We start from the raw sequence: 18,235 nt of genomic DNA, 5'->3' as shown, positions 1-18,235 counted from the left end.
CACCCCCCGCACACACTCTGCCTGTGTTTAAGGCTTAGTCCGATGCTCTGTCAAGTGAAGACAGGAGCTGAAGGGGAAAAGAAAGGGACGGGGTTGGAGGGAAAAAAATCAACAAAAGCTTTTAACAGCGACTATATGTGCAAATCCAATTAATCTTTTATTCCACCATCTCTCGCTCCGGGTTATGTATTTCTACCAAACAAAGAATCAATCTGGGCCAAGTGTAGTTAGGTCTCTGGTGTGGAAAAATCATGACGCCTCCACTAATGTTGTCAGGAGGGGAATGGGGTGGGGGGGAATCAGAGAATGAGCCCTTGAGGTAGGGAGGCAGAGAGAGCTTGGAAGAAGAAGGGAGAGGAAAGAATAGGGCAGTAGATCAAAAAAGACTGTTGGTACCATCATGTACGCTTCGTGGGAGGTGGAAAACGGGCAAGAACCAGGACCGCTGTGATGGGCCTGAAACCTTGCAGTGAGAGGAGGACTTCAAAAGAGTTTACAATTAGAAGCATGCCGTGGTCCAGGAGATTAGGGGGGCAGAGAGATAATTCAGGATTGATGCTTGCCAGGAGGGGCTGGTGATGAGATAAGAGGCACCTTGTCCTGGTGTGAATCCAGCCCAGATCAGGAGGGGACGAGAGGCTATTTCCACCTGCGGAGTGGGATGCTGTTCTTTATTGTGAACTGAATTGGTCACAGAACAGCCCCTAGCATACAGATTCATGACCCTAATTGGCATCCAGTTGCAACCGGCTGACAGGGTCAAGAATGTCACAGGGGAGGGGACTTCCCTTGGGGAAGAGGTGTTGCCTGCTTAAGGGACTGGGACTTTACCCTTTGGGAGGAGTATTTCATTCCGCTCTGCTCCGTGGGCCTAAGCCACAGCTGGAGCGCCTGGCTGCTGCACTAGTGAAAGCCAGCAAACCCCTGCTGTCCCAAACATGTCTGTAGCAAGGAGGAGATGCAAGGTTCTGCGCACCCTCAGTTCCCAGTGACTTCAGTGTCCGCTGAGGATGCTCAGGGCATTGCAGGATTGGGCCTCGGGTGCTGCTGGCCGAGTGAGCTGTGTCTTCTGCAGAATGATCAGGATCAACCCCCACCAGCGGCTATTCTGTCTCTCCCCCCACTTTTGTTATGTGCTCAGCTGCATTGCACTGAAGCTCCCGGTAAAGCAGGAGCCGACACAAGGGCATGCTTTGGGGGAGCTAGCCGAGACTAGAGATGCTGCAGGGGTTCTCTCTCTCCCACGCGCGTCACCCTAGCCTCTAGGTAGATTCCAAAGGGCTCTTGGACCCAGGAGGGGGCGTGGATGGAAGGGGTGGGGCAAGGAACGCTAGAACGGCCAGCTGTGGATGAACAGGGAGAGGAATGGTGGTGTGAGAGAGCCGCATACAGTTACTCCTCATGCGCTCTCTGCAGACAGAGGTTGAATCTCTCTCCTTTTCCCTTTCAGGTGAGTGCAGCTGTCATGAAGGCTACGCCCCTGACCCAGTGCATCGGCATCTGTGCGTGCGCAGTGACTGGGGGCACAGTGAAGGGTGAGTGGGGCTGGTAAGGTGGGCACTCACCCCCAGACTTCCCCCTTGGGTCCAGGCTGGCATCATCAGTGGCACACACTGCCCAACGGTTCAGTGCAGATCCAGGATTACGTTGCTGCCTCAGTTTCCCCAATGGGCTTTTAGTGAGTTCAGTGAGGCTTTCACATAGTGAACAACGCCCCTTCAGGGATCTAATTCATGTAACTAAATGCTGAATGTGGCAGGCAAGCAAGCTTTCTGCCCAGCGTCCTAGCTGGGGGAGCGGCAAATGTCTGCCCGAACCGAGTCCATTTGCCTTCTCCGTCCAGGCTCCTTACCTGTGAGGCCCTCTCAAATCGAGACCCTCTTCTGGAGTTGGGCCTCTTGCCATCAGCTGGGGAAGGGTTCCTTCTCTGGGCTCAGGGATGCCACAGAGCTTGAACCACCACAATGCTTCTCTGGATCTGGATCGCCTGCTGCTGTCTGGTAAAGTCCTTTCACTGGGACCAGCTCTCTGGAGGGACTTGTCACTGATGGCACCTGCCTTTTGAAACACATCCCCTCCAGGAGTACCTTTCGTCAGTCCCCTTTCCTGGGGAGTTCCCCTGAGCAATCCCTTTCCTCCAGAGCTTCTGGAACCTTCTGACTGAACCCTCAAGCCTTTATTAAGCCCAGGTGTTCTTTAGCTAATTAGCTGCTGCCTGGCCGCCTATGCAATTAAACGACTCACGGGTGGATCTGGCTGGGTTCATTCTCTTTAGCAGAGCCTGTCTCAGCTAGTCTAGCCCGTCAGAGGGTCAGGCACCCTGTGGCGGGTGCTATGAGGCCTTAATGTCAGGATGGGGAAAACAGAGCTTTACCTTTCTCCCAGATCCCCTTTTTTGTGTACCAATTCCTGATGTGTATAGTTGGCTCTAGACCCACCTGTTGGCATCACTAGGTGAGCTTGTCCCTGGGTGTTTACCTTTCCTTGCCGGTTGACATGCGGTGCTCTCTGTCCTTCTCTGTCTCTCAGGCCTTGGCCCTACACAACGCTCGAAAGGGGCTACGACTTGGTCACAGGAGAGCAAGCGCCCGAGAAGATTCTCAGGTAAGCTGAATGGCTAGTCAGTCAGTCTGTTGGGAGTTGGAGCACTTGGCTGCCAGGGCACATCGGGTGTCTTTGGGAACCGCTCCAGCAGGCTTTGCAGTCACTAGCTCCTGCGGCCATCTTGTTCTTCTCCCTGTGCTGCACGGGCTCCGTTCGTAGTCAGTGAGTTTGGAAGACCTTCGGGGCGGGGGAAGGGTTTGACCCTCCGGTCACCATCCCCTTTGGCATGCACCTGGGTCAGGAAGCAACCGAGGGAAGTGTGAGCTTCCCAGCGATCCACTCTGTCCTCCAGATTCAGAGGGGCCAGTTTGCCCACTTGTGCTCAGGCTGCCCTTCTACCCCTCTCCCTGCTCTCCCCTGTTCTGGCTCCGTTCCCCAGTGTTGGCTTTCTGGAGCAAGATACCAAACAGGCTCCGTAATCCACCCCACCGTACCATCCAACCAGCCTCCAGACATTCAGACACTGAAGGGGGACCTAGCGCTTGCCCTGTATTTCATGTGCTTACGCTACGTTCTTGCCTCTCTCTCAGGTCCACTTATAGTCTGGGTCAGGGCCTCTGGCTGCCTGTCAGTAAGAGCTTCGTGGTGCCTCCTGTGGAGCTTTCCATCAACCCTCTCGCCAGCTGCAAGACAGACGTCCTGGTGACGGAAGACCCGGCAGATGTCAGGTAGGGGACCAAACTGTCTTGCGGAGATGACTCTCAATGCTCCTTGTAAGAAGCCGAGATGCAGTACCCCTCTGGTGGGATGCCTTCCTATCTCCAGACGGGACTTTCTCTTGGGCTGAGTGCGGCTTTGAATACTTCAGTGTTGACCTGGCCATTGGCAATCCTGCACATGAGTCAGTTTCTTGAGGGAGAATGTGTTTTCCATGCCCGTGTCTGCTCCAAAAACCTTTCTACATGCTTGAGTCAGTGGAGAGCCACCTTCATTGTAGATGATATGCATGGTGGGAAGAGGTCTACACGGATGCGGTTAGGTTGTTTAGTTCTTCTGAGCTTAGGGCTGGCCTGCACACACAATTGCTCAGATTTTAACTGAAGGTGTGTTTTCAATCCATGCAGCTAAACTAGTGCAGATGTTGGATGGATTCTCTTAAATTAAACCAATTGAAACCTGACTTATACTGGTGTATCTTACATCAAAGCATTCACCAGTGCGAGCTAAATAAGAATAAGGGGTCAGGGATGTCAAGAGCTCAAGTGGCTAGCAAGAATCACATGCTCTTATTTGACTGTGACAAGCACAAGTGGGGAATGCGCTTTGCAAGGCAGGGAGTGGAGGGGAGAGATTGCTTGCTTGACTTGGCAAATGGATTATTCATCTTTCAGAAACGCTCATAGAAATGCCAGCAGTTCTCCTGGGTATTAAAACATTAGGCACTGGCTCCAGGCGGAGATGGAGGATTGGCAGACACATACTCAGACTGTCTTATACCCCTATGCTGTAGCCTCCAGCACTTGGCTGTGGGGTCAAAGCTGGTCCCTAGTGAACAGAGCCCACCTTGCCTTGTCTTGTTTTTATCCATTTTTCTCCTATGCTTCTCTGAAAACTTGGTGGATTTTGTTTGGCTTCCCTGGAGTGGCTCACTCTGTTCCCCGGACTTTGGTTGGTTGGTACTGGTCTAGTTCAGAAGCTGGATCTAAGGGAACCTCTGCTGGGTGAAGGAGAAGTGTACTGAGTGTGGGCTGGGAAGCAGAGGTGTTCTGTGGTTATAAGTGTTACCTTGGGCAAGTCACGTGTCCACCGTGTGCCAGAGGGAAAACCAAGTATAGGACAGGGCCTTAGAGACTGCCCCTGCTGGCGCTGTGATGGCTGTCAACTGAACGAGGTTAAACCGGGTGCAGGGCAAGTCTCGCCCCACCTCGTACATGAGGGTTTAGCTATGCTGCCCTCCTAGCTATGGAAGTGTGAGCTCCCCTTCTTATACCCCTACCCTCAACCATCATGAGTCTCCCAAATCAATCCCTGGGTGAGAATAAGCTAGTCGGGTTCTAATGAGACCTCAGGTTCTTTTTTTCTGGTAAGACTTTCCTCATGAATGTGAGACCTCACTTCTCTACCCCAGTGTTGCAACTCTATCTTCGAACATGCAGACATCCATCCATCCACTCACTCACTCAAGAAAGGCGATGGTCAGGTGTGCGTCCTCTCTTCCTTCACCGACAAGCTAGGCACAAACCCAACCTTAGGAGAGCAGTGTTGTCTAGTGTGCTGAGCAACCAACTGGGAGTCAGTACTCCTCGGTTCCATAATTTTATCACAATGCCCCTGCCCTTTCCTCTCTGCCAACTAGCTCACTTCTCCAATAGTCGTCTTTGCTCCTTCTTTCCCTTTGCTTCCCAGGTGTCTGGCTGGTGGGTCTTGCCCACATGCTCAGGGTCTAACTGATCTCCAGATTTCGGGTCGGGAAGGAATTTTCCCCCAGGTCAGGTTGGCAGAGACCCTGTTTTTTTGTTTTGCCTTCTTGTGCAGCATGGGGCACTGGTCACATGCTGGTTTAAACTAGTGTAAATGGTGGATTCTCTGTAACTTTTGACGTCTTTAAACCATGATTTGAGGACTTCAGTAACTCAGCCAGAGGTTAGGGGTCTATTACAGGAGTGGGTGGGTGAGGTTCTGTGGCCTGCAATATGCAGGAAGTCAGACTAGATGATCGTGATGGTCCCTTCTAGCCTTAAATTCTATGAGTCTGCTTATAGAACACCCTCCCTTACCTTGTCTGTAAAGACACCACCCTCCCCTTCAAATCCCGCCTGAAGACCTACTTTGACCATGACACCTAAAAGGCATCTACCCCTTGATGTAGCCATTGCTAGCTGTCTGTCAGGGAGAGCTGCTGTTCATTCATGTAAAAATGTAAAGTCAAGTTATCACAGAACATAGAATATTAGGGTTGGAAGAGACCTTCACAGACTGGGCAATGGATGTGCCTGGAGGTTCATGTCATGCCCAAGGTCATGCAAGAAGTCTGTGGCAGAGCTAGGGTGCCAGCCCAAGAACTCCTGACTCCCCATTTTATACTTTAGTTTCTGGGCTCACTTTTCCTACAAAATAATATACCCCAGCCTTGAAGGGCTGTTGTGAGTTGCTCACTTTGTACCAAGCACTTTGTGGTGCTGGGGTGAAAGGTGCTGGGGAAGGTTTAACATGTTTGTGCACTTTTAATATCTCCCAGCACCTCTAGCCAGGAGAATATTGTCTCTCTCCACCTCCAAATTTAGTCCAAGCTATTTTAATAAAAGCAAAGTCTATTAAGCTTGGTTTTCTCTTGGCGGCAGTAAATCTCTTCAAACACTGATCCCTATGGGAGATTCCTGGGATTACTTGCCACTGCAGAGGGGGTGAAAGAGCAACAGAAGGGGATGGAGGTGAGGGGAAGCTTCAGGTGCCGAGAATGTCACTTGCTCCCTGGTAAATGAAACTTGAATCTAGAATTGTGGATATAAATATTGGAGTGACCCAGGTAAAATAAAGGGAGAACAGTTCACTGAGCTTGACTCTGACATGCAGGAGGTGCTAAATTATTAAAACTTTAATAAACGTAATAATAAATATTTGATGTTGAATTATGGAAGTTTTCACAGATACAGTGGAAACCGAAAAATGATCTATTATCTCTGCATTAGAACTTAAACACTGCTCAAACAGGGATCAGGCTGTCAGCTCCAGGGCCCGGGTGTCCCATGGTGGATGACAGCCAAGGTGATGCACACGTAGGTTGGTGTTACAGGTTTTCTAATGCAGTGACGGGTGCAGTGCAATCATGTTCCAGTGCTGGAGGTTCACTGCAATGCTGAGAATAGGTGATGGAGTTACATCCGCTATTAAGAAGGCTTGGTGCTGTCCTATCTCAGCACTGGAGGTTCTCAAGTGCTCTCTTGTAATAAGAAAGCTACTTTGAAAGCTTAGCTGTTTGGGAAATAATCAAATATATTTTCCCAGTTCCTTCCCTTTGTCCTTGTGGACTGAGACACACTCGGGGCCTGTCTACACTTGGAGCTAGGGGTGCGTGATTCCCAACTCGTGAAGACATCCTTGGGCTAGCACTCGGAGCTACCACACTCAAAATAGTAGTGTAGCACGGGCAGTGGTGAGCAGTGGTACAGGCTAGCCGCCCTGAGTACAAACCCATGCGGACCCCATGGGTATGTAGTTGGGGTAGCTAGCCTGTGCTACCATGGCTACACTGTTCTTTTTGGCATGCTAGCTCAGTGAGACCTAGTGTGCGTATGTCTGCGCAAAGTTGGGAATTACCCCCCTACCTCTAAGTCTAGACATAGCCTCAGAGTGATAGTCTGGGAGGGGAGATACTGAACTTGTCTCTCAGGGCTGTAAATCCCCAATACTGACCTGTAACATACAACCTGCCCTTGGAGACTCCTGGGCATTTTATTGTAATATAGTCCCCGTACAGCAGCTGGGTCTTTGCCCTTGGAGCTTCCCATTGCAGAGCTGTAATACGGAGGTGGTAGTGCAGGCGTGTCTCTGGATTGCAATATCCCACTGATTGTGTTGGAATGCATAAGCACTAACGCGGTCCCATCTCAGCGCCAGGGCTTCTCCTGTTCAGTGCCGAAATGCATTCACCGTAAGGCAGCTGTGTCTTGGTGCTGGGAGAGGTTCCCATTTGCTGTACGGTAATACGGTGGCAGTAAAACAGTCATGTATTTCTTTTATGTCCTTGGTAACAAGTGTGCCACGTTCCTTCAGGCCTTTGATTAGTCTGTCCCCTTTGGCTCGGGGGTCACTTGTCTCTAAGAGTTTAATGGAGGGAAATTGCAGGGGGGCTAGTTTTGAAGAAGCATGTGAAGTCTTTACAACTCTGAGGGGAAAGGTCTGAGTGTGGCCTTGTGTTTTTATGAAGACGCCGGAGAGTGTGTAAAGAGTAGATGGAGATCTGCCTTTCAATGGCTGTTCAGTGAAGTGCCGACTCCAGCTTCCTGCCGGCATTCAGAGGGAACGGTGTACTCGTTCGCTGCTCTGCTAAATAGCTCAACAAGAGAGTCAGCTGCATGTCCCAGCTGTTAGCTGCAGGTCTGGTGAAAGGCCCTAGATAGCTCAATGAGTTTCAAGTTGTGACTTAGAGAAGCTGTTATCATAGAACTTAGAGACGGAAAGGACTATCAATTCTTTTAGTCCCATCTCTTTGGCAATGCAGGATTGTTCCCCATGTTACATTTTTTACCGGAGATGAGCTGGGATATAACTTTGCATGCATCACTTGCAATGGTGTATTGTTTTAATTCTGTGCACCATAAATTAGGCACATGCCTTCTTTTATGGTTAATGAAACTTGAATGTATAATTAATATACTTGCATATATAATTCATCAGGGACTGCATTACGTGTCCCCTCCTCAGCCACACAATATGATCCATTGTATGATGTTGATATCAGTCTCATGTCATTGCATGGCCGTACACAGATTGGAATCTTTGTTATTGGACATTTGGCCCAGTGCATTATGGGGCCATTCACCTAGCTCTGAAGCATCTGGCTTTGGCTGTGCTAGAAGCAGAGTACTAGGCTTGATGGACTCTCCCAGATTCCTCTCCGCTGATGCGACCATCAATCAGTATTTGTCTCCCTTTCTTAAAACATCTGTTAATTTCCTGCTCTCCGGCATCTCTGTGTTTTTTCCCATGTTACTCGCTGTGAAAGAACTGACCTCCCAGCCCTGGCTTGCAACCCCCATCTCTCCTCATGCCAATCCCACATTTCCCACAAGTTGCAAGTTCATAATATCCAAACCCTTATTTCTCCCCTCGGTGTCTCCCAGAGTGCATTGCCTTCTCGATCTGTGCCAGCACGCTCTGTTGGGACAGAGACTTTCTAAAGCTTTATGTATTGCACAGCGCCGTGAATGTTATCAGTTCATTATGTACCTGGCAAGCCTTGCACTCCCAATGTAATTTCTCCACTGAATCCCCCAGCTGTAGTGTAAGCTGGTCTATGGTTGGTAAAAAATGGCAGTGCAGTGCAGTACTGGGGCAGCATGGTGTCTATAGAATTATAGAAATAAAGGGCTGAGAGGGACCTTGAGAGGTCATCTAGCCCAGCCCCTGCACTGAGGCAGGACCATTCCTGACATGTTTGTCTAAACTGTTCTGAAAAATCTCTAATAATGTCGAGCCTCCCTAGGAAGCCTATTCTACTATTTAACTATCACTATTAGGGAAAAGATTCTAACTATATCTAACCTAAATCTCCCTTCATAAAGATTAAGCCGATTGCTTCTTTTCCTACCTTCAGTGGACTTGGAGAACTGTTGATCTCCATCCTCTTTACAACAGCCCACAACATACAGGAGACCGTTATCAGGTCCCCCCTCAGTCTTTTCTCAAGACTGAACATGCCCAGTTTGGGTTTTTTTAAACCTTTCCTCATAGGCTGTTTATCACTTTTGTTGTTTTCCCCTGGATTCTCCAGTTTGTCCACATCTTTCCTAAAGTGTGATGGCCAGAACTGGACACAGTACTCCAGCGGAGGCCTCACCCATGCTGTCTTACAATATAACACAGCTGTCATACACCCCAGAACGGTATTAGCCTGTTTTGCAACTGCATCACATTGTTGACGCATATTCGTGTCCCACTGTAATCCCTAGAGTCTTTTCAGCAGTACTGCCACCTAGCCAATTATTCCCCATCTTGTGGATGTGTGTTTGATTTTTTCCTTTCTAAGTGTAGTACTTTGCATTTGGCTTTATTGAAATTAACCTTGTTGATTGTTGACCAATTCTCCAATTTGCTGAGGTCGTTTTGAATTCTAATCCTGTCCTCCCAAGTGCTTGGTGTCATCCACACGTTTCCGCTCCGTTATCGAAGTTATTAATTACAAAAATTGAATAGTACTGGACCCAAGACAGACCCCTGAAGGACCCCACTAGATACGCCCAGCCAGTTTGACATATGTAAACAATGCTGACAGATCGTTTCCAGTAGTGGAAAGGGGAATAATTATGACCTAGAAAATGGTTAGCTCCGGTGAGCAATGTCATAGGTGAGCAGAGACTACATGGCTAAGGAGACTGAGAAAGGGAGAACCTTTCACCTCTGGGATCAGTTCAAATCCAGACCAGCTCTAGTGACCAAAAATCGATATATCAGATGGCAGTACTGGGAGAGGGATAGCTCAGTGATTTGAGCATTGGCCTGCTAAACTCAGGGTTGTGAGTTCAATCCTTGAGGGGGCCATTTAGGGATCTGGGGTGAAAATTGGGGATTGGTCCTGCTTTTGAGCAGGGGGTTGGACTAGATGACCTCCTGAGGTCCCTTCCAAACCTGATATTCTATGATTCTAGGGCTGTTTGGCAACTTGTGTGGAATGAGTGGATTGTCTTAGTCCAGAATTTACCGAGCAATTGTCCACATCACAAACCAAAGTAATTAGCTTTGTTGCTGACAGTCGGGCCAGAGCGGATCAAGGATTGAATGGGCCATAGAGCCTGAACTCCCCTTTTACCCCTAAATGATCCCTGTGAGATCTGGGGTTAGACACATTGGTGGGTAAATAGGTAGGGATTCTTGCACCTTCTGCTGCCCATGCGGTCTGGGTTGAAGCTTGTGATCTCCTTTTCCTTTCACACTTGCCGATTGTCTGTGCTCGGTTATTTATTAATATATTTTTTTACGTTCTCCCCTCTCCAAAGTGGGGGTTTCACGCACTCCGACTTTGTCACTGATTCCAAAGAAAAGTTTCTAATTTAGCCCGAGCAGCTATAAATCACAGGAGCAGAGCCTCAGCTACCAGCTGACATGACTTACAGCTCTATCGTTATGGCAACCATAGAAACAAATAAAAGCCCTGCTTTTGCTTGACAAGCCTTTGAGGTGCCCTGATGGAGAGGCAAGTGTTCAGCGGAAGAATGAATTTTCTTGAACTCGCTGTCGATTCATCTCCATTTTGCTCCCAAGTGAGCCCCTTTGCTCTCTGAATTCTTTGGCCAATCAACAGGTTGTTGTTTTTTTTCTCTCGCTTCTCTCACTACTGCACATGCTTCTTCCTTTCGACGGCAGGACAGAGAGGGAGCTCCGTCCGCCGTCTCCGAACTTACCCAGCCGAAAAGGGGAGCGCTGCAGGAGGACGTGCTGGCTGAAGCCACAGATTCTATCCCTGACTCAGGCTCTGCTGCTGTCCTGGTGGGTGACCTTCCAGCTAGTCGTTTCGGGGAACGTTTTCCGAAGCACCTAAGGATCAGATTTTTAAGCGTTATTTAGGGGACGCTGCACTCAGCTTTGCAGTGCCTGAGACCCGTTTTCAAAAGTGACTTGGGCACTTCGGAAACTTGCTCAAATTGAAAGTCAATGGGATTGTAGCTCTTCAGTGACTTAGGGCACTTTTTGGGTGGGGGAAACACACTCTTTGCCTCTTTCTGCCTTAGTTTCTCCATCAATAATAGGAGGATTATAATACCCACCTTGATAAAATGCTTTGAGATCTGTGCAGAAGAGTGAATGCTCTATTGGTGACAATTTTTCTATGCAAATGGGCTGGGGTTATTGGATGGTGCACGCCAGTGATGGATGGGAAGGACGTGGCTGATTACAGGGCCTGCAATATCCTGCAATATCCCGCTGCCTGCAGAGACTGGGCAAATGCTGGCTGGTGCCATGTTAGATTCCTTTTGTTCGCATTTTTACTAGTATTCCTTGTATGGTACTGCCCAGGGGCCCCGACAGTGATCCCGGCCCTCTTTTGCTAGGTGTTGTGCACAGACAGTCCCTGCTGCAAGGTGCTTACAGCTTAAATAGACAAGACAGGCTGAAGGTGAGAGGGGAAGTGATTTTCCCAAGGTCACCCAGCCGGTCAGTGGCACAGCCAAGAATACAGTGTAGATCTCCTGAGTCCTAGTTCAGTGCCTTATCCATTGAACCACACAGAACTGATTCCAGGATCTACTCTTGAGCTGGCTTTTCTTGGTGCAGCATAGAAAGGGTTTCCAGTTTCTTCCCAGTCGCACACTCACTCTCTCTCTCTCTCTCTCTCTCTCTCTCTCTCTCTCCAAGTTCACTCATGCTATTCTGCATTTCCCCGTTCTGCCTGAGTGAACCATTCATCTTGACACCACCTGCTTGTCTGCAGGACCTTAAGGAAACAAGGCTGGCCAGGCAGCGTGCCAGGGCTGGGGTTATTGGATGGTGCACGCCAGTGATGGATGGGAAGGACGCGGCTGATTACAGGGCCTGCAATATCCTGCGATTTTATGATAGCTCTGTGCCCCTTGGAGTCACAGCGGGTGCTGAGGGGAAATCGAGTCCCCTGCAGCCTGCTATATAGAAGATCTGTCTGATAGGCCCCCTGATAGGTTTGGTTTTGGGACATTCCAGGCATCGGGGGGAAGAGGTTGCTGAGGGAGATGCTTTTCCGGTAAGAAACCATTTGCTGCTGCTGGAAGAGAGAATGGGCGAGCGCAAAGCAAGGCCTTTATCAGCCCCTTTCATCAATGGCAGCCTTGAGCCGCAAGGAGCTACCTTCAAAGGCTATTGCTCTGTCGATAATGGCAGCAGCCGGCACCAATAAAAGTGGCCCTGAGCCCCTGACAGCAGGTGCTGATGATGAATGGATGGCTTAACGTGATGAAGCAAATTGATCATTGCATCACCGACCACAACTTATTCATTTCTGAAAAGAGGGTGATTCATTACCTGGCATGTCACGGTGGCTGTGTCATCGCCAGAGATAACAGCCCTGTTGCACGGGCTGATGGCTTTCATCACCCTGGCGGGCTCCTTGTTTCCAAAGGGAGTGGGGGAGGGGAGCCCCAAGTCTTTAAAGGTGGGATAGGGACCATCTGTGGACAGCATCTCCCCAAAAAAACACAGAACAGGAGAGGCCTTTGCTGAAAGACAAATGAGAATGCGTTCCAGCCCTGTGCTTGTAATCTCCCCTGACAGGGTCCCGGCTGCTCCTTGGAATTCTTCCTTGCCTCCCAGTTTGATTTATGAGAGCAGATGAAAAGAGCCAGCTATTTCTAGCTTGGCTAAGGGATGACTAAGTAGGGACCTACCCTTGTGAAAGCACTTTGAAGGATGTAAACGCCAAGGCAGGATAGGAATTATTTAGGGCTGTACAATGTGGTGTAATTCAGATGATGATCAGATGATGTTAGTTAAAAAGAAAACTTATGCTGAAAGCCACCTATGAATTGCCTAGCTGGGCCAGAACCGAGGTCCATGTATCCTGTCTCTGAGTAGAGGTGCTCTGAAATTGTTTTGTCGTAAAATGCTGATTTGCTGAAGCAAAATGTTTTGCCAGCTCTGTGGCAGATTTGACAAAACGTTTGCCGGAACACAGACAAGTTTTCACTGGAAACCTGATGGTGTTCTGGGATCGAGAGCTCCGCAGCAGGGAGCCTGGCAGTCCTGGGAACCCCAGCTGGAGGCAGGTCTCTGGGGGCTGCTAGGATCCCCCTCTGTGATAGGGAGCCCTGCCAGCCCCTGGAGCCCTGCCTGGAATGAAATTGAATTGGAATAAAATCCTGAATCGGGATGAAAGCAAATTGGAAATACAAAACCCCTCGCGAACCATCCCCTCACCCTCAAGTTTTGGCCAGCATCATTTGCTTCCAAGGAAGAGACAAGAAAGTTATGGAATAACCTGCACCTGGAGAAAGTTTCTTCCTGACCCCAAGCATTAGAAGTTGGTTCATGCCCTGAAGCATGGGGGTTTATATACCTTCCAAAGCTCTTGGGGTTTGTTTCTATTCTTTGTTGTTGTTGTTTTTAATTCTTGCTATTGTAACTCTTAGTCTTCTTGTCATTAGTATAAAAGTCCTTTTTAATTTTTTTTTAATCCTACAAAATTCTCAGCCTCTTGCCATTGAGTTGTAAAACTCCACCCCAGGAAAAGTGACAGAAGCATTTTGGGCCATTTAAAACCACTTTGGAACAAACTTTAGCAAATCCAGTGCCATAGAGACCAACCCTGCACAGTCTCAAGAGATGGTTTGGGTTTTCCCTGAGTCTGATCGCTGTTTGCATTGGCGCTGATGCCTCAGCGTCAAGAAGGGAAAAAAAACGAACTAAAAAAAACCTCCCCACAGATGTTGTTTAGATATTTATTGAGCCAATTTAATAAATAAAAAAACTCTTCAAATGTGAATGTATTTGTAATGCTCTTTTGTTTTCTCTGGATCTTTTCATTACAAGCTTTTAAAACACTGTTATTGGACTCTGCAGCTTCCCCTAACTCAGTGTTTTACCCCAGATCTTCAAAAGAAATGGGGGATGACTTCTTCTGTCATTGTTACTATTCATAATGATGGACACACACTATGCTAGCATCCACAGGCTTCCCACTCTGCTCAGCTGACCAAACACCTAGGAAGTCCTGGTTTCATTCTCCTTCAAACAGCCTCTTCGTTGCGGGAAGGGGACTGAACAGACATCATGAGAAATATACGAATACAATGTGTGCAGGGAGGGGCATTGAGGTGATGCAAATACTCAGTGCAGCTGGGGAGCTGCCAGATAGCACAATCCAAAAACTACTTTGTCATGAAAGGGGTTTTCTTCTTCTTCTTCTATTTCTTCTTCTCCCCCTGCTTCCCCCCCCTCCCCAATGCCACCTTTAGTGGTGGTATTTAGGGATAGAAAATTAAGACAGTAAATATCATAATGGCACCATATCGGGGTTTTCAAATTTCATTGCACCACAACCCCTTTCTGATGACAAAACAATCTATATGACCCCAGGAGGGGGGACACCAAAGTTTGAATCCACCCAATCCCTGTCGCCCGGGCGGGTGGCGGGCAAAGCCGAAGCCCCAGGCAGGGGACCTTTAATCTAAGCTCCAGCAAGTCTAACACCAGCACTGGTGACCCCATTAAAATGCAGTCACAATCCACTTTGGGGTCCTGACCCACAGTTTGAGAACCACTGCATTATATAATCCATGGCGCACCCACACCTTAAATACGGTGTCCAGTTCTGGTGGCCCCATCTCAAAGAGGATATAGAGGAATTGGAAAATGTTCAGAGAAGGGAAACAAAGATGATCAAGGGCATGCAACAGTTTCCATATGAAGAGAGATTGAAATGATTAGGGTGTTCAGCTTAAAAAAGAGATGGCTAAGGTATGTATGATAGATAGCGAGCTATAAAATCTTGAATGGTGTGGAAAAAGTGAATAGAAAAGTGTTACTTACCCTTTCACTCAATACAAAAACCAAGAGTCACCTGATGAAATTAATAGGCCATAGGTTTCGTACCAACAAGAAGAAGTACTTCTTCACTCAAAGTGCAATTAATCTGTGTAACTCATTGCCAGAGTTGTGACAAGCATGTGATAGGGATGTTGTGATGGCCAAAGTATAAGAAAAGAACTAGCTAAGTTCATGGAGGATAGGTCCATCGATGGCTATTAGCCAAGATGGTCAGGGATGCAACCTCATGCTTGGAGCAACTCTAAACCTTTGACTGCCTGCAGCCGGTGCAGAGAAGGGCTACGAGGATGATCAGGGGGTGGAGAGCCTGCCTTCTGAGAGGAGACTTAGGGCTTGTCTACACTTGAAACACTACAGTGGCACGGCTGCAGCAGCACATCCGTGTAGACACTACCTAAGCCGACGGGAGGGGTTCTTCCATTGCTGTCGTTAATCCACCTCCCTGAGAGGTGGTTGCTAGGCTGATGGAAGAATTCTTCCATTGGTGTAGTGCTGTCTTCATGGCGGGTTAGGTCAGTTTAACTCAGTTGCGCAGGGGTGTGGATTTTTCACACCCCATAGCAACCTAGCTGGGTTGACCTAACTTTTTAGCGTAGACAAAGCCTTCGGGCTGGTCGGCACTACAGCGTTAGGTCAATTTAACTACATTGCGCAGGGCTGTGGGAAGAAAAGCCCCAGCAGAGACAGTGCTAGGTTGACAGAAGAATTCTTCTGTTGGCCCAGCTGCCACGTCTCGGAGCCACGGATTTATTCCAGCGGCGGAAGAACTCCTTCCACGGTTGTAGTAAGTGTCCACACTACAAGGCTACAGGGGCCCGGCTGCAGCTGTGCTGCTGTGGCATTTCTAGAATAGATGCACCCTAGAAGAGCGTGGCTTGCTTAGCCTAGAAAGACAAGGCTGCAATGGGATCTGATTCCTCTCTACAAATGCCTTGTGGGGTAAACACCAGGGAAGGAGAAGAGCTATTTAAGCTCAGGGACAATGCTGGCACCAGAACAAATAGGGATAAACTGGCTATAAATAAATTTAGGCTGGAGATCAGAAGGTTTCCAACCATCAGACGAGGGAGGCTTGGGAACAGCCTCCCAACAGGAGTAGTGGGGGCAAAGAACCCAACTTGCAGTAAAGTGACGCTTGATACATTTATGATTGAGATTATATGACTGCGTTGTCTGTGATAAGAGGGGCCTGGACTCAGTGACCCAGAAGGTCCCTTTCAGCGCTATGTTCCCACGGCAGCTCTCCCCCGGTTCAATCACATAATGTCCCTTGGGCAATTACAGCTTTGGCTTCTGTGGGGCAGTAATGTTAGAGAAAAGCTTTAATTTTTCTTAGCTTCTTTTCCTGACATTTAGTAGGAAGAGCCACCACCATGTGACCAGCCAGCTCTGTATGGACCTCAGTTTGCGCCTGCAAGCTTGTCTGAATAAGGGCCAGTCCACACCAGGAACTTATATCGGCATAGTTGTGTCGCTCAGGGGTATGAAAAACCCACACCCCTGAGCGACGTAATTAAGGAGACTCAACCCCCAGTGGAGACAGCGCTAGGTCGATAGAATAATTCTTCTGCCCACCTAGCTACCTCTCGGGGAGGTGCATTAACTACAGCGACAGCAAAACTCCTTCCGTCACAGCAGCCAGTGTCTACACTGACATGCTATAGCACGCGGTCACCACACTAGCTGCGTGCCACTGTAATGTTTCCAGTGTGGACAAGCCCTGAGTCTCTCTCTCTCTCTCCTTCCCTCCCTAGTTTTTAACCTCCAAGAATGATCGCTGGATTTCTGCAGCCAGAGGGCAAAACTAATACACTCATGAGAGACAAAACTTTCTGGGAGTTTAATAACGATGTGTGATGAGTACCTTAGCTAGTATGAAGGATGGAAACAACCCACAGGGTGAGAAAGAAAGAGAGAAGAGATGGATGTGGGGGGTGGATTCCATCTCCTGATGTGCGTGTGTGTCCATCCTTCGTCTGTGAGGTTCTCAGGGCAGGGATCAACTCTTGTATGTCCAGTAGGAACCTAGGGCGTGATGTATCTAATCATTGCCACATCACAGGCTGTGTCTGGTGTCCTGGGGGAAAGGAGTTGGTGGCTCTCAGTCCAGTTCCCAAAGGGTTGCGCTTCACATCTCATAAAACTCTCACCATGACTAGCACCCCCATTGGCTAGCCTGAGCAGAAAGGCTTGGGCTAGATTCTCATCAGGGAGTCAGTCACGACAGCCTGATCCTGTGTGTCCAGCCTAACCCTTTGAGGAAGCCCGGATGCTGAGGAATAATTTTAGCTTTTGCCACCGGTGTGAGATCCTTCGGTGCCGGTGGAAGATCGGACATAGCAGCGTCATCTCCGCTCCCCATCCCAGTCCTGACGTGCCTCTCCCTATCCCCTCCACCAAGGGAGAGCCCCTAGCGCAGGGGAAATGTTCTGCTGGCCGCTGAGTAGCCCAGATTCCACTGGATCATCTGGCTGAGAGACGGGGGTGGGGGAAGAAAGGTGCAGCAGTGCTCTTCCTCTTGCACAGAGCGGCTCGAACTCCAGAGCTGTCTGACACCTCTCACCAGTACTTAATATCTGCTTGTGTAGATTTACATGCCCTGTGCTGGGACCTTAGCCCCGGCTGTGCCTTGCAGCGGTCGAGAGGTGATTTTACAGCCAAAGCTCGTTGTTTCAGCCCTAAATCATGTGCTGTTTGGCCTTCATCAGTTCAGGTTTCACTATATTCTCCCTTTTTCTGGTTATAGATGTTTTACCAGTCCCCCCAGTATGGCTCCTGTGAAGTTGCAAGGCAATGCATCTGCTTGGTAGACCTCTCCGATAGTACAGATTCTGAACTGTTGGGGGGGGGGGGGGGTGATAACTTGCTAGGCATTGCATAGAACTGTTCCAAGCAGAATGGCATTTCAGGGAACTAAATGGAATGAGAGATGCTTGGGACATGGTGAGGAGTTGGGGCGGGGGGGGGAGATGAAGAAAAACTAAGTAATACCTAGCAAAAATAATCCCATTGTGGGAATTGCCCTGATTTCATTGCCTGATGAATTACCGAGCACTAATCAATTCTACTCCAGACGTTTCCTCTGGTGTTTTTATCAGAATGAGTTACTATTGGCTTAAACCAAATGGCTTTTATTGTAATATGGATCGGTGTAGTTAGGGACCCACTACTGCACAGCAACACAAAAAGTACACAAGATGTCAGCTCTGGCCCCCAGAACCCGTCACAAGCTGCAGGTCAAGTCAGGCAGACACTTTAACAGCAGTGGAAATAAACAGGATAACAAAAGGCAAGAGGGATTTGATTCTTTGGAGAGGATTCGGTCTCTTGTAGAATTAAGCATTGTCCGTGTCGTAGCTAGAAATAATGACTTCGAGAAACAAGGTCTCAAGCCAGCTTCGGAAGGCATGTGGAGTGATAGTTAGAGCTACCACTGGAAATAGGAATTTGTAGATTCCTA

General features: G+C 48.7%; 1 protein-coding gene across 2 annotated transcripts in view; it reads left to right on the top strand.

The window, feature by feature from the left end:
- Nucleotides 1-18,235, top strand: part of ASTN2 (astrotactin 2) — a 592,122-nt gene that overhangs the window by 259,428 nt on the left and 314,459 nt on the right. For both annotated transcript variants that reach the window (XM_043530271.1, XM_037879485.2), the window contains 3 exons: nucleotides 1,451-1,535; nucleotides 2,530-2,604; nucleotides 3,135-3,272. In XM_043530271.1, coding sequence (XP_043386206.1) covers nucleotides 1,451-1,535; nucleotides 2,530-2,604; nucleotides 3,135-3,272 — 298 coding nt within the window. The remainder of the gene's footprint in view (nucleotides 1-1,450; nucleotides 1,536-2,529; nucleotides 2,605-3,134; nucleotides 3,273-18,235) is intronic.

Source organism: Chelonia mydas, chromosome 16 (assembly GCF_015237465.2).
Source record: "Chelonia mydas isolate rCheMyd1 chromosome 16, rCheMyd1.pri.v2, whole genome shotgun sequence".
Lineage (NCBI taxonomy): Eukaryota > Metazoa > Chordata > Testudines > Cheloniidae > Chelonia > Chelonia mydas.
This window is presented reverse-complemented; position numbering and strand designations above follow the sequence as displayed.